The 15,283-nt window shown below is 45.4% G+C and overlaps 1 protein-coding gene across 8 annotated transcripts in view; it reads right to left on the bottom strand.

The window, feature by feature from the left end:
* Window positions 1-928: 928 nt before the first annotated feature.
* The window catches only part of WDR33 (WD repeat domain 33), a 108,572-nt gene continuing 94,217 nt past the window's right edge, over window positions 929-15,283 (bottom strand). For 3 of the 8 annotated variants that reach the window (XM_019968979.2, XM_070801686.1, XM_019968963.2), the window contains 7 exons: window positions 13,889-14,977; window positions 11,025-11,133; window positions 7,718-8,156; window positions 3,516-3,679; window positions 3,315-3,407; window positions 2,197-2,412; window positions 929-1,575 (listed from right to left, as the gene is read on the bottom strand). In XM_019968979.2, the coding sequence (XP_019824538.1) occupies window positions 1,346-1,575; window positions 2,197-2,412; window positions 3,315-3,407; window positions 3,516-3,679; window positions 7,718-8,156; window positions 11,025-11,133; window positions 13,889-14,977 (2,340 nt within the window). In that variant the 3' untranslated portion in view covers window positions 929-1,345. Of the gene's footprint in view, window positions 1,576-2,196; window positions 2,413-3,314; window positions 3,408-3,515; window positions 3,680-7,717; window positions 8,157-8,182; window positions 10,003-11,024; window positions 11,134-12,208; window positions 12,332-13,888; window positions 14,978-15,283 lie in introns of those variants that run through there. The other 5 variants (XM_019968985.2, XR_011570223.1, XM_070801712.1 and 2 more) reach the window with 5 other exon arrangements.

Raw genomic sequence — 15,283 nt, 5'->3', positions numbered from 1 at the left:
CTTTTTACCATTTTTTAAATTAGTGGAGAACCAATTAGAAGTTTTTATATACGCCAACTATGTCAATATCCCTTTTCTAAGCAACTACTGACACTTTCCAGCACCACTAAATTTGTCAAATAAACTTGTCTCCAGTGCCCAGCTGAAGTTGTCGAAGTAGTGAGGGTGACCACAGGATGTCCTTTGAAGAATAAAAAAGACTTTTTATAAAAACAAAGTAAGGGGTCAGTATAGAAAGTATCCTGGGGTAATCTCAAACTGAACTTTTGGCTTCCAATTCAAAGTGGGCCAACTGTCCTATTCATTTAAAACTAAAAGAATCTGTTGTGGATGAGACCTTCCTGGCTCACTTTTAATTGAACAATCCTCCGCCTTAAACACTGGTGTTTCCACAGAGCTAGTGTGGAAGAGGAAGACATTATTTAAATTTTGCAGAACTGTTTTAAGAAAGATTTTGATCCATTCCTTTTCAACTTAAAACCATTTTGAAATGATTTACAGTATTCAAAAGGTATGTGTAGATGATTTCTAGCTTATGTTCCTCTAATCAGAAAAAAACAACTCAAGGCTAAGGTGTAATTACTAGAAGATGCAGCCAAGGGAGACCTCTGCTTGGACATCCAGATTTTTTTTTTCTTCAGTGTATAATTTTCCATTTGCCACAGCAGGTCTAACTAATAAGGCTTTGAATCTAACTTCAAACCACATTATAGTTTTGAAGTATTTTTCACTATGCTACAAAAGTAAGTGTGACAGAATGGCTAGATAAGAATTTGTTTAAAAACAAAATTCACAGATGAGTTAATTTAGATGACTTAGAGATTCCCATCAAGGATGTTCACAAATGTAAGCAGTAGTTGTACACCTCTCAGCAGACCAGATGCGACGGAAACTAAAGGTTTCCTTAAGGCAAGCACTTGACGACTAGTTGTTTTCTGTTAATTCTTGCGTAAATCACATTCTGTATTCATACAAAAACAACTTAATGTTTTTTCTCTGACAACTGTACATATAGAAACAAATTTTCGATTGGACATGAACTTAAATTTGTGGAGGTGCTCCATGTCTTGTGACACTTAAAAAAAAAAAGATTCCAGCTTTTATCTTCACAAACCCATGTGGGATTTCGGGCAGTGAGGGTGGACAGGACAAAACAAGGCCAGCTACTCTGGGTCGCCAGCAGCAGTCTCTTCATCTTGAAGACCTCAGTAGGGGCTCCTGGGATTCAGCTGCCCAGAGAGAGTTCAGGGCCACACGGTGCAGGTCTCCTTTTCTTTCTCTTGGAAAGTCTGCAGAAGCTCTTAAATACTGTCCAGAGAGGCCTAGGGGGTTTGAGCCCCAACTTCTACCGACCCCTCCCACCCCCCCTCGAAGCTCCTCGCCTTGGTGGGCCAGAGTTCATGTTACTCCCTCTACCCCAGTTACTGCCACTCCGGCCCCCTCTAGAAGGGGTACCACTGCCTGGAGGGCCCCCAAAAGGTTCATCTCTGTGGTATCCATCATGGTGGTCTCCATCCAAGGAGCTGGAACGTCCGGACTTAGGCACTCTCTGAGAAGGTCCTGGGCCCCCTCGGCCTGAAATGAAACAGTGGTTTTACATGTGACTTTTATTTCAACTTTTTAGTAACTCCTGGTACAAACATTTACTCTACGATGACAGACACTGCAACATTTGCCCCCATGAAAAGAAAACCACTTCCAGACCATGTTCCCCAAAGTCTTTGTGACTCTGGCCACAAGCAGAGCTCCTTCTAAAAACAAAGGCACAGAACCTGAGAGAAGATAATCCTCCCTGCCCCTGACAACGGCCCCGAGGGCTCAGAGCAGTCTTTACCAGAGCACATCTGCCAATCAGAGCAAGAGTCTCACAGATCAGCAGAGAAAGTGCTGGGACAGTCTGAAAAAGAGCCGTAGTGGAAAACGTGAACAAACCAGGCACTCCTGGAAGCAAGTGGAGGAGACCTGTGCAGAGACTGAGCTTGCAGTCATCCACTGGCTGCACCACAATTGGGAACATGTATCTCTGCAGTCTAAGCCCTGGAGGGTAAAGGACCCCTAGTACCCCAGTGTGGGGTGCCCCAGTAGGGACAGACAGAACAGGCATACACTGGGATGGGGCTTCCAGTAACCCTGAAGCCTTCCTGGCAGGGCTGTAGCACCCACAGCTCCCAAGCTGTAATCACCAGCCTCACTTACCTTTGCCTCCTCGATCCTCAGAAGGACCTCCTGGGGCATCCATTTCTCTGTGCTCAGAGGTTCCCGGCCCATCATGCCAGGGGCGCTTTCGGGGTGGTAAAGATGCCATGTCCATGCCTTGGAGAGAAGAGGACCGTTCTCTGCTAGCTGGGGAATGACCGTCGTGAGGGGGATGATCAGGGCGGGGAGCATCACGGAAATGTTCATGTCCTGGCCCTAAAATAGGAAGCACAGATCCACAAGGCTAAGAATCTGACAATCCCATTATATTTAAGTACGTTCACGCATGCTCAACTGCTCAGTCATGTCCAACTCTTTGCAACCCCATGGACTAGCCCGTCAGGCTCCTCTGTCCATGGGATTCTCCAGGCAAGAATACTGGAGTGGGTAGCCATAACCTTCTCCAGATTCCCTGGAGAATAACCTTCTCCAGGGAATCTGCCCAACCCAGGGATTGACCCAGATCGCCTGTATTGCAGGTGGATTCTTTACCGCTGAGCCACTGGGGAACCCCATATTAAAGTACAATGTGATCAAAAGAAGACAGAAATTATACTGTTAAGCAGCAACTTGAAAACAAATATTCATTCACGCAAGAAACATTTCCTAAATACCCGCCGTAGGCCAATGACATCATGAATACACAGAAAGGTCAAGATTAGGAATCAACACACCCCCTAAAATAAGAGGAGTTGGGAAGGTCCACAAAAGTGATTCTCAGATTTTTTAGTTTCAGAACGTCTTCACACTCTTAAAAATTATTGAAGACCCCAAATAGATTTAATTTATGAGAGTTCTAACAACATCTGCCATGTGAGAAATTAAGACTGAGAAAACTTTCGTTCATTTAACTATATTTTCCAAAAACAAAACTGTTTAGTGAAAAGAGTGGCATTTTGACAAATCTCTTTAATATCTGGCTCAGCAGGAGAAAGTCCCCACCTGCTCCTGCATTCAGTCCACACTGTGGGTTAAAGATATGAAGACAACCCAGCCTCCCAGGGAGAGGTGAGCTGCTGAAGAGAGAATGCAGTGGACCCCTGGGAGAGTCCTCAGACCACACTCTGAGAACTGTCGGTCAGAGCAACCCTAAGGCACAAGCAGCTCTATTGCCTTACCTGGCTCTCTATTTCCATCCCAGGAGTCTGGTTTCCGTCCTCCTTCAAAGCGAGGGAACTCATCAGGAGTGGGAAGCAAACCCTTCCTTCCTCCTACACAGTGAAACAAAACACCACCACAGTCACAGACTATTCCAGGCGTGCTCACAACCACCTAACTCTTCATCCCTGTCCTTCCCAGAGCCATGGTTCTCAGCTCACCTCGGGGGGTACCCCGACCTCGACCTCTGAGATCCCTTCCTCGGGCTGTTTCGTCAGAAGCATCAAAATTCTCCTCTGGTCCAAAGTCTTCGGGCCCAGGAAAGCCATCTCTTCCTCTGGGGGGAGCACGGCCCTCATGTCTTGGGGGTGCTCCTCTTCTGAAGCTGTTAGGGAAAATCAACAGCATATCCATCTAATGGAATACCTTGTAGGTCGAAGTTCATGTTTCAAAAAAGCCTAATTATGTGAGGAAATATGATACAATGTTGAATGAGAGAAAAACAAAACAAAATTAAGTATTTTTTAAAGTACCCATTTTATAATATGGCAGGTAAATACGGGCAAGAGGGCAATGTACTAAAATGTGGGGTTATTTTAATTTTCTTTTAGGCTTTTAGGAATAATAACAGTGAGCATTTTTAAAGTGCTTATCTCATGCCAAGTGCTTTACAGTGTATTATTTCATTTGTTCTATCGTCACAACCACCTTATGAAAGTGACTATTCTACCCTTGAGTATTTATTTACACAGGACTCAGAGAAGTTAAGTCACTTATTTAAGGACACATGGTTAAGTGCTGGGATTTAAACTCAGCCACTTTTGACACTCAGTGCAGGCTCTTTACCTCTGCCTCCCAAATATTTTTCATTTTACCATTCACATTTTTATATATAAACATGGCTTACATAATCAGAAAAAAAAAGCGGGGGGAGGGGGCAGAGATCACTAGAGATCATGCCTACTCACTGTACTTGACTTGTTTGGGGGCATCTGTTCTGCCATGTGCCCTGGTCCACCTCTCTACTCAGGGGCAGGCCTAGGGGCCATAACCTGCACCAGTGGCCCCAGCCACACCTGACCGATGGACAGGAAGGCATCTGGTTTGTGGGTGGCTCACCACTGCCAAGGTGACCATCTCATGCCTGGGCTAGTGGACCATGTCACCACCTCTCAAGAATTCTGAACTGGGAAACTAAGTGGGCCAGGAGTGCTACTGAAGCAGGACCATTAATGAGGGGTGCCAGAGCTGCAGCAGAAGCCTGTGAGGAAGCAGAAAGAGGGGCCTGCCAGTAGGAAAGGTGCGTGAGCAACCAAGAGAGGCCACGGAAACTGGAGAAAGGATCAGAGAGGGGCAAGGGCTTAGGGCCCACCAGGCCTTCTGCTTTCTCCCGAGTTTCCATTTGTTTATCTTATACTCCAACATTTTGAAAAATTTCATACAGAGCAACAAATGCCCAGACATTCTTCACCACAATTCATTAATCGGTTCTTAAGATTCTGCCACACAAACCTTGTCTTTTCACTATCTATTTACTAATTCACTTTCTAAGCCTTTTCAAAACCAGCTGTGACATAATGCTTCACCTCTTCATCCTTCAGTAGATTTCTTCTAAGAATAAGGACTTTCCCCTACATAACAACACTACTATCATTCTAAATAACATGTAATAGTGTTTAATACACAATCCAATTTTAATTTCTCTGTCCTCAAAATGTCCGTTACAGGTGTCTTTATAGTTTTCAATCATACACTGTTTTTCAGCGGTCCCATCTCTTTGGTCTACTTTAATCTACAACAGTCCCCGTCTTGTGTTTTATCTTTTGTGACCTTGACTTTTTAATTTTTATTGGAATAGACCTTGACATTTTTGAAGGGTCCATACAGGGGTTTTACATACCATTCCACAATTTGAATTCTGATTTTCCTATGATTAGATTCAGGTAAAACGTTTCTGGTAAAACTTCTTATACCTTCACAGTGATGCCAGTCTGTCTCACTGTTTAGGATGTAAAAGTGATATGGCAACCAAATTTCACTGTTGTAAAGGTCCACTTTCTCCTTTGCAATTAAGTAATCTGTGGAGTGATACCTGGGCAGTGTGAAAATATACTGATTCTCCACAATCCTTTTATTTGATGATGGCTTTCCGTATCTGCTGAGGATCCTTCCCTGAATTAATTATGACACTGGTTGCTTAAAATAAGTGATTTTCTAAGTCTGCATCTGTAACTTGCTGTTTTACTGTAAAGAGCTTTCCTTGTTTCACTCCACCATTCCAACGATCTAGATGTGTTCTTAACACCTGTTTTGTAACTTAATGAGCCGTGCTCCTGCAAGCCAAGGAGGGGTACTCCAGATGCTGGGAATTTACCACTCAGGGTGAGGGCAGAATTGACAGGGGCGAGAAGTGGAGCAGGAGTGTCAGCAGAGGGCGCTCCTCCCCCGAGGCAGATTCAGGGAGGAGTCCCCACACATGGCAGGACTCTTCTCTTATCCAGGCATCCATTAGACAACTGCTCTGACTACAGAAGGACAGAGGAAATCTAATCTGCCCTAGTTAGAAAATAGTTCCTGTTACGGACTAAATGTTTTTGTCCCCTCCACAAAATTCATATGCTGAAGCTCCATCCCCCAAAGTGACTTTGGAAATGGACCTCTGAGAGCTATTTAGGTTAGATGAGGCTCTGCAGGTGGGGCCCCATGATGGGATATATGCTCTAATAAGAAGAGATACCACAAACAGCTTGCTCAGTCTCTTTCCATCACGCAAGGACAAGGGGAGACGGTGCCTGTACGCAAGCCAGGAAGAAAAATCTCACCAGAAACCTACACTGCTGGGCCTTGATCTGGGACTTCTAGCCTCCAGGACTGTGACAAAAATCAATTTCTGTTGTTGAAACCCCTCAGTCCGTATCTGTCAGCTGAGTAGTGTATCTGCTAACAAGCTGACCCCTCTAAAATATATCTCCCTCTGTAACAGATTCATGTATTCAACAGTCACTGGGCACCCACAGGGCGTCACCACTACTGCGCTAGGCTCTGAGGACCTCCCTTCAGGAATGTGCCACGGTTTTGAGAGATACAAGTGATACACAGATAAATATATCACTTCATGTCAAGGACTGCTAAGTGCTCTGAGGAACATAAAGCAGAGGAAAGGGACAGGAAGAAAGATCCAAGTGCAGTGAGCCACAAACACCTAGGAGACTGTATTCCTGGCGAAGGAAAAAGCAAGCACAACATGAGCAGGATACGCCTGGCATGTCAGAAGAGGAGTACAAACTGTGAACAGCACAGTGTCTAGGTGTGGGGCTGTCACTGACAAATGAAATAAAACACAAACAGAGTAAAATCTAAAACTGTGCACAGACAGAGATTCAAGAAATCAGTGAACGTTATGTTGGTGCCAAGGCCACTGGAAATGGGGCTCCTGCAGACATAAAAAGCCACTTCAAAGAGTGAATTCTTGGATATCATTTAGTGAGCTCTTAAATCTTTTTATTAAAAACTCCCCTCCAAGAGCTGCTTCCCTTGACCCCTCCGTTTCACCCTCCCTGGACGTGTTATCAGCCACTCTTTTCTAACATACCCATGAGAACGGAGATCACCAACCTTCACCTCAATTACCTACTAGCAACAATCATAGAGTGATGAGAAAAGACGTGGGAGAGATGACTGCGGCAGGAAGACAGGGGTGCTGCGCAGCAGAGCATGGCTCTGCCAACTGGATGGCCAGACCGGGAGCTGCTCTTACACGTACCATCCATGGGACCTCCCAAAGTCAAGCAACTGCTCTCTCAGTGGCATCCCTCACCTGTGCAGGCTGACAGTAACACCTAAACTCACAACTCACGGCAACAACTGAATGAAGTAACATCTGGCACACAGCAAATAATTATTATCATTGATTATTTTGAGTCTCACTTGAGATTTCACTAATTCTTTTTACTCCCTACTTCCTCTATTCCTTTTTTTACCCCAAACAAGTCAAGTGTCCAAGCCTGACCTCAGCCTATTTGAACAGCAAGATTATTCTTCAGCTTGATTGCATTTTGTTAAGATCTTTAAGCAATTACACAAAAACTATCTACTCAATAATTCCTTTATTCTCTGTCTAGATGTCTCATATTTCATCATTCTAACCAAGAGAACCTGGAGATTTCTATTCAAATCCAAGTAACTTTATAGTACACAGGCCCACCCATCTGTTTAAAAGGACCAAGAAATAAGCAAAAAGATTTCTAAACTGCAGAGATAATAAAGAACCACACAGATGTTAAAAGGCATATTAGGTCTAAACACAAAACCTAGAGAGGGGAGGGCACTCTTCCCCCAGTGAAGGAGGAGAGAGATCCATGTGGACAGAACAGACGGGAAGCTCCAGGGAGGAGGACATGGACCCATACAGTGTCTGGCCCACCTTTCTTCTCTGCGCCCTCGGAACCGCGGGTCCTCAGGGTCCCGGGGGAAGCGGTCGTCTCCAGGTCTGCGGCCTTCCCACGCCCCTGGGGGGCCCCGGGCTGCACCCCGGGCATCCCCCTCACTGAACTCCCTGTGGTCAGGGGGGAATGGAGGCCCAGGGCCCCCACGCCTCCACTTCTCTTCTTGTGGTAAAGGGCCTCCTCGCCCCTCAAATTCTCGTAACCGGTGGCCAAAGCGCTTGTCAGGGTGGAAGTCGTCTGGTCTGCTGAAGTCATCAGGGAATTCGGGGTGAGGGCCACGCCTATCAGGGGGACCCCTGCAGTCCTGGCTGCCCCGGAAAGGCCCCCTCTCGGGACCGTGCTCAGGGCCGCTGCTCTGCTCGTGCCGCCTCTCTGACATTGGGCCCATGTGATGGTTTGGAGGGCCGCGCGAATCACCTAAAGGAAACAAAACTGATGTTTACCTTGTCTTCCAGGAGTCCTGTCAACACAGGTCTGATTTTCAGCATCTTAAAATTTCAGAATGCAGTCTTTTATTGAGAGTGTTTTCCCTCCTTGGTTCCCAGCGTACTTAGGAGACAAATGTCTCTAAGGCATCATATAATGAAAAGAACAAGGGTTTGGGGATACAGATTTCAACTTCATCAATTCACTGGCTAAGCAACTCAACAGCCGCAGTGAAGGCTCATTTAGAACACAAGAACATCACAGGTATAAGGATAAGCCTCCCTTCCTGCCCCCATTCCTTCAGAGTGTTGCTGGGCCCACTGCTCCACACCCAGGGAACTCATGCTGAAGCTCGGCCAGGAAGCCAAGTAAACAAATTCACCTCTGCACTTGTAACAGCCTGCAAAGCCCACCACAGGGCCACTGGGCCCACACTGCCCTGAGGTCTTTCCTTTAACTCCTAGTCCATCTAACCTGATTTGTTAGCTGATGCTTTGATTCTTAACAAAATCCTCTGTAGCATACGTGGAAGCATGGGCTTCTCTAATAACTGCTGGGTGCCCTGCTGTCCTTCAGTTTCAGGGTTTATATAAACACTTTTTCTGGATTCTTCATCACAGTATCATCACCATTCTTCACAGTGTTTGGAAATTAAAGCTTTCTTTTAATAAATATTTTAATATATGCTGTATAGTTACTGAATAAAAATGGAAAGAGACCAATTACACTTTGTTTATCTCCCAACTGTAAAGGGGTTTGTTTTCCTGGCTACTGAATGATGACTGCAGCCATTGTAAATGTGCATCTCTTTTCTGTCAACATACAATTTAAATCAAATATTTTTTTAAGGTACGTAGCTAAACGGACACTCTTGCTTCTAACTTCTAAAAATGTCATCCCTGCACTTTCCCAGCTCATGACTTTTACTGTTTTTTCCCAGCAATAAAGACAAACTTCCTTTCCTTACGTCACAGTCGTAATCCTTACCCTCCCAACACCTTCCTCTTTCATTTTTACTCATTTCTCTTAGCCATTTCAATTCCTCTTCATCATTCAACATGGGTAAAAAACTTGGAAATCTCAGTAGAAAAATACACCATGAGAAGTGTTTTCCTTCTAAAAACATCATTAGACAAGTCTCTTCTCTTTAGCTTTTTCCATCCCCTCTGCCTACTTTCCTTCCATTAAGCCAGTCCTCCCACGCTGAGGAAAGTGTCTTCTAAGCTGCCATTTTGTTCAAATACCTCAAGGCTCATTTCCTCCTGGTAAACAGCCCCTCACTTCCCAGTGTGATCCTGCAGCTAATGGCTCATTCTCTGACTTCACGTAGAGTGGTGTGACCTCAGACACTGCAGACCTTTGACCTGAGGAAGCTGAACACATCCCATTTGGACTTACCCATGAATAACAATCCTCCCATTACCTCTACCATGCTTAAAAGTACCCTGGCTCCTCCAAGGAAAGAAACCCACCACTACAAATAAGAAGGGATGTGGCCGCCGGTGAGCGGGCGGCGGCGCTGGTTAATCCAGTGGGGGATGGCAGGGCCACCTTCTCGGCTCCCCCTTCTCCCTTTGGTCCCTGGGAGGAGAAAGAGAGGAGGAAGAGGAGAGGGGTGGGGGTTGGGGGGCAGTGAAGAGAAAAGGGGAAGAGCGAGGAAGAAAGGGAAGTAGGTGGAGACAGACACAGGTAGGGGAGAGGGAGAGAGGCAGGCTCTCAGTTTGCTGATGGCTGTACCTTGTGGGTAACAGACTTCTTTTCTCAGGGTCCCCAAATCCAGAGATTGGCTCTTGATGCTTTCTTTTTCCCTGGTGGTCACCACTTCCACTTGGTAAGACTAGAAGAAACATTCTCCTAATTCTTTTACCTCTCCCTTCCTATTTCTAACAAATAGCATAAATTCACAGCTAAGCTTTAAATTCCCAAAGCCCCGGGGTTGAATATGCTGACAAGGACTTTGCCTAATCTGATCAAATCTGGGCAGAACCTCACATGTACTACAAGGTGCTGTGGGCTTAGCCAATTACAACTGAAAAGGGGTCTCTTTCTCTGCAGTGATGTCTCCACGATATTCATGATTCTCTGGTGTGTTCCTCCGTGAAAAGGCAGCAACTCCATCCATCCACGTCCCTCCCAGCCCCACCCTCTAACTGCCTCCAGCCGCTGCCCCTCCCCACTGCACTCCTGCTCTTCCCACACTCCTGGGAGAGCTGAACACCTTGCAAAACAAGATGGTGGCTCCTGCACGTGCCCCCTGTTGATACTCAGGGTTGATTCTTAATGTCCACAGAGCCTACACTGAAAATTCTTAACTCTGCTTTTCACAGTATCCACAACCTGGGGCACAACACACTGGAACACAGCTTTCGTCCTCTCAAAGGTACAGAACAATGCCACCAGGAAACACTGCCTGACACAACTTGAGGGGAAGGAGGGATAATACTAGAAACACTGCTAAAACTGAATTCCTTATCCCATCAAAAACTCAGACCGAAACAGTTCAGTTTTCTGGCATGCTAAAAAGATACACTTGCATTGGATTAACACAGGAACCACTCCCATTCCCAGGAGGACAAGGCTGGCTTGCAGCACAGGCCCTGCTCTCCTGGTGGCTGTCCAAGCGGTTTCATCTCCCGCCTCTGGTAGTGAGGAGTTGTGCCCTCTGCGCAGCATTCAGGCTAACCAAAACAAATCTATGAAGACAGCATAAGGCAAAGCTATGACCGAATTGACTATGCTCTTATTTTTCCTAGAGGTTCAAATGATCACATTCTATCAATTACTTACCAGTAAAACTATTGAAAAATTTACCCAAAGGAGGTAGAATATAATCTCTTATTCAGCCGAGCAGATATTTACCTTTGTTAGGGCCAGGTCCTTGTCCAGGGTTAAGAGGGGGGATGCGACCTTGTGCTCCCTGCTGCCCTAGTCCTGGTATCAAGGGTGGGGGGCCTGCATTCTGTCCTTCCTGAAAAGATGTGTTTAAAGCGGGGGTGTGAAATCAAAGGCTTATGCTTCATGAACAGCAATTTTATCATAATGTGACAAGATAAAAATACTACGTTGCCGCAAATCTTCCAGCAATACATAAACAGCTAGCAGAACCGTCCTTATATTGGGGGAAAGAAGATATTTCTCTGACCATAATAAAAGGAAACATATATTTCAAACCTGCTGATAGGTTTATTTAAAGCTAGATCTTCAGTTGTAATTCCAAGCCAAAACCTCAATGGAAAGTCGGAAATCATAACATAAAAACAACACTACACAGAGATGGAACTTCTGGCAAAAGTAAAGACCTGGAGACCTTCCAGGACAGGTAAACTCTGCTCTTGCATCCATAATCCCTTTCCAGCTACAGAAAATAATTCATCCTCTCAAAAGGTTATGACTAGGTTTAAAAGATGGGGGCAGGAGCATAGGAAAGGGCCCCCTGCTGAGCAAGGCGCTCACTCACTGCTCTCTCCTTTCACTGCCTTCTCTCTACTGGCTAACTCCCCTGAGCCCAGCACCCACTGCTCGCTAGCAGGGCTCCTGAGTTCTCACAGCTTCTGTCTGACATGTACTTGCTGCTCTGATCCTCATAACCTCCTTGCTCTGCAGCCCCAGAGCTCAACCTTAGCTTGTTCCTAGTCCTTGTTCCACAGAATAAATAATATTCTGTATTTTTACCTAGCCATTTCTAAATTCTGATTCCCCACACTGTCCAGTGATCTTGGATCTGGACTCTTGACAAATAATCAAATATACATCTAGTCATTCCTTCATATAAAAAATGCATTAGTGACTGAACCTACCATCAACAGCAAAACTGCTTTCACATTCCAAACTAGCTACAAGAGCAGCCTCGGCAGGACTCACTCAAGCTCCGCAGTTAAACACTGCCACCATGGACTCAGTACCACTAACGTCCACACGCCTTTGTGTCCTGTGCCTTTTACTGGAGGGCAGCTCTTTTCAACATCTTTCATGTTATCACCTTAACACTTGAAAGCAATTCCATTAAATTTAACCAATTATAATGATTGGCTTAAATAACTGACCTGATCAAGGTGAAGAAAGTCAGATATCAGCATAAGAAATATAAGCAAAGCTTTTCATCAGACAACTTCTGAGACGTGAAATGCCCTCTAATGTATTAATCCTCCATTTTCACTCCAGTATTTCTACAGGTAAATTAAATTTTAGAGCCATTTTGCTTTTCATGTCTAAAATCTTCTACTATATGATACAATAAAAACATTAAATTGTTCCCACAGACCTGTCCTCTGGAATCTGACACGTTTATATAATTTCAGTCGCAAAGTGATAGCTAAAGTTCATCATATTTTTAGCCTACAAAATGAAAGCTGTTCATTCACTAACATAAGGTTAGGTAGGTAAATATTATAAATATTTATAATATAAATATAATATAAAAACTCCGGGAGTTGGTGATGGACAGGGAGGCTTGGTGTGCTGCAGTCCATGGGGTTGTAAAGAGTAGTACACGACTGAGCAACTGAACTGAACTGAATATAAAAAACACACACAAATATACACTGTATTAATAAAATATAAAATATTTTTAAGTTTTAGGACAGTTCTGGATGGTAAACTTAGACTTATTAAACATCCTAAGTTCTGAAATGTGCCCAATAAATTCTGGAAATAGATTCAAATGCCATCAAATTCTTCATTGCTATGCCATTTTTAACTTCTGGAAGATGTGCTGAAGAGGACCATAATCTAGTTATTTTAATTCGGTGAATCCACTGGTCACCTTCACATCACAGACACTCAGAGGTGGTGTATGTTCTACACACAGCATCCACAACAGGCCCTCTTCGGCGGGAATCAAGTGCTTTTCAAAAGGTGAAGACCCAGGGAATCAACAGTGGTTCATTCACTCACTTTGGTCCATGACTGACTTCAAGGACACAAACAAAGTTGTTCTTACCCAAATAATTCTTTCAGACTATGAAATTCAGTAAAACATAAAAACCCACAGAGCCAAACAGTGCCCATGCATTCTTCTGTAATTCGGCCCAAGAAAACTGAACTTCCACTACCTCTCAAGCACAGCTCAGCAGATGGGTTTAAAAAAACTTGGCTGACAGTAACAGAAATCTCTAAAGAGAGCCAAGAAAATTTCTGCAAAAATACTTCCTCTTGAAAATATTCTTATACGTGAACTAAAAACAATTTGAATAGAGTTTCATCCAAAGGGTCACCATTTGAAAACATGCAATTCTGAACTCATATCTCTAAAAGTATTCAAGGAAATGAAAATAGTGAGAACATAGTCTACAGTATATTCAAGAGTTAAACATCCCAGACTATCTTAAAAGTAGAGCTGGCAGGCAGTGGCTCAGTTGTCTGGAAGCCCATGAAACACCAGCCTATGAAATAAAGAGCCCAGAAAAGGCAGCAGAATAGACCTGGAGCCCCCATGCTCCCTCCTCAGCACCACAGCTCTTTTAGAGCCCTGAGACAAATATGAACTGTATTCAATCGGGAGTTCTTCTGGAAGAGGCTGAGAGTAAAGATTCTGTTGCAATATATTTAATGATCTACTTAATTACTCTTTCTTCCTTCAGCCATGATGCTATTCTCAAGCCACTGTCACTACCTGAGACGTCTACACCAGCTGTTCCTTCCTTTCACAGCATTTTGAAGTGCTGCCTCAGTGTGGAGTGTATTTTCCCAAAGTGTAATATCTACAAGTTGGAAATAAGTAATACCTGGTTGAAGGGGGCCCGGGGCCCATCACCTAGCAGAGCTGTTTTCTGCTGCTGGAATGGTATTGGCCCTTGAGATGGATGTGGCCCTCTTGCCGGGTTCTGCTGTCCCTGAGGTCCAGGGGGCCCTTGCATGCCACCCTGGGGTGGAGGTCCCAAAGAGCCCTGGGGCGGCCCCTGCTGACCTTGTGAGCCTGGAGGCCCCCTCAATTCCTGGGGAGGGCCCAGCATCGATCCTTGGGGTGGAGGGCCCTGCATGCCTCGCATCTCCTGAGGACCTCGCATCTCCTGAGGGCCATGTCCCAGCAGTCCACTTGGAGGATGAGGTCCTCTCATCTCTTGAGGTGGGTGACCCAGCATCATCCCTTGGGGAGCAGGACCCTGGTTCTCTCGGGGGCCTGGAGGACCCTGCATTCCTCTTGGATTCAATCCCATCAGAGGTCCCTGAGACACAGGACCTTGGATCCCTTGAGACCCTGGCCCGCCTTGTATCCCGTGAGGATGGGGAGGTCCTTGCATTCCTCTGGGACCAGGTGGTCCCTGCATACCTTGAGTACCAGGAGGTCCCTGAGGGCCCAAGTGACCCTGGGGACCAGGTGGGCCTTGGGGGCCTATGTGACCTTGTGGGCCAGGTGGGCCCTGAGGACCCATATGACCCTGAGGACCAGCATTACCCTGGGGTCCAGGTGGTCCTTGAGGTCCCAGAGGGCCATGAGGTCCAGGATGCCTTTGTATTCCCTGGGGCCCATGCATGTCCTGAGGCCTTGGCAACCCCTGGGGCGGTCCCTGGGGCCCTTGTGGTCCCATGAATCCTTGCGGCCCCCCACCTCCCTGATGCAGTGGAGGGCCTTGTGGTCCCATTTGTCCCTGTGGTCCAGGGGGTCTAAACTGTCCCTGTGGACCTGGAGGCCCCATTTGAGCCATGTTCATTGACAGCTGCTGAGATGGATGAGGCTGTTGAAAACCTTGAGGAATCTGAGACATTGGACCTTGTCCTGGAAAGGGCTGGGGTCCCAGGAGAGGGGTGCCAGATGAAGGAGGAGGCTGAATCTGCTCAGCCTGTTTCTGTGCAAGTCTTTCAATTTTAAGTTGCTAGAAAGAAAGAGAGAAAAGGCATGCTAATAAATATGACATTATTACTATCACTTAGTTTGGGGAATCTCAAAACAAACATAAAGACATTATTGATTGACCTCTTAATGCCCCAACTATAACTAGAATCCATATGATATTCATATGTTCTGAAGGTACTCAGGCTTCCAGACTCTAAAATGCTTCTTTCCAGGTGCTGGGAAACAGCAGCCAGGACTATTCATATCCATCTTGATCGGGGAAAGCACAACAATTTACTAGTGTTTTATCATTCTAAGTAGCTTCCAAGGTAGAAAAAAAAAGAAC

The sequence above is a fragment of the Bos indicus genome, chromosome 2, assembly GCF_029378745.1.
Source record: "Bos indicus isolate NIAB-ARS_2022 breed Sahiwal x Tharparkar chromosome 2, NIAB-ARS_B.indTharparkar_mat_pri_1.0, whole genome shotgun sequence".
Classification (NCBI taxonomy): Eukaryota; Metazoa; Chordata; class Mammalia; order Artiodactyla; family Bovidae; genus Bos; species Bos indicus.
This window is presented reverse-complemented; position numbering and strand designations above follow the sequence as displayed.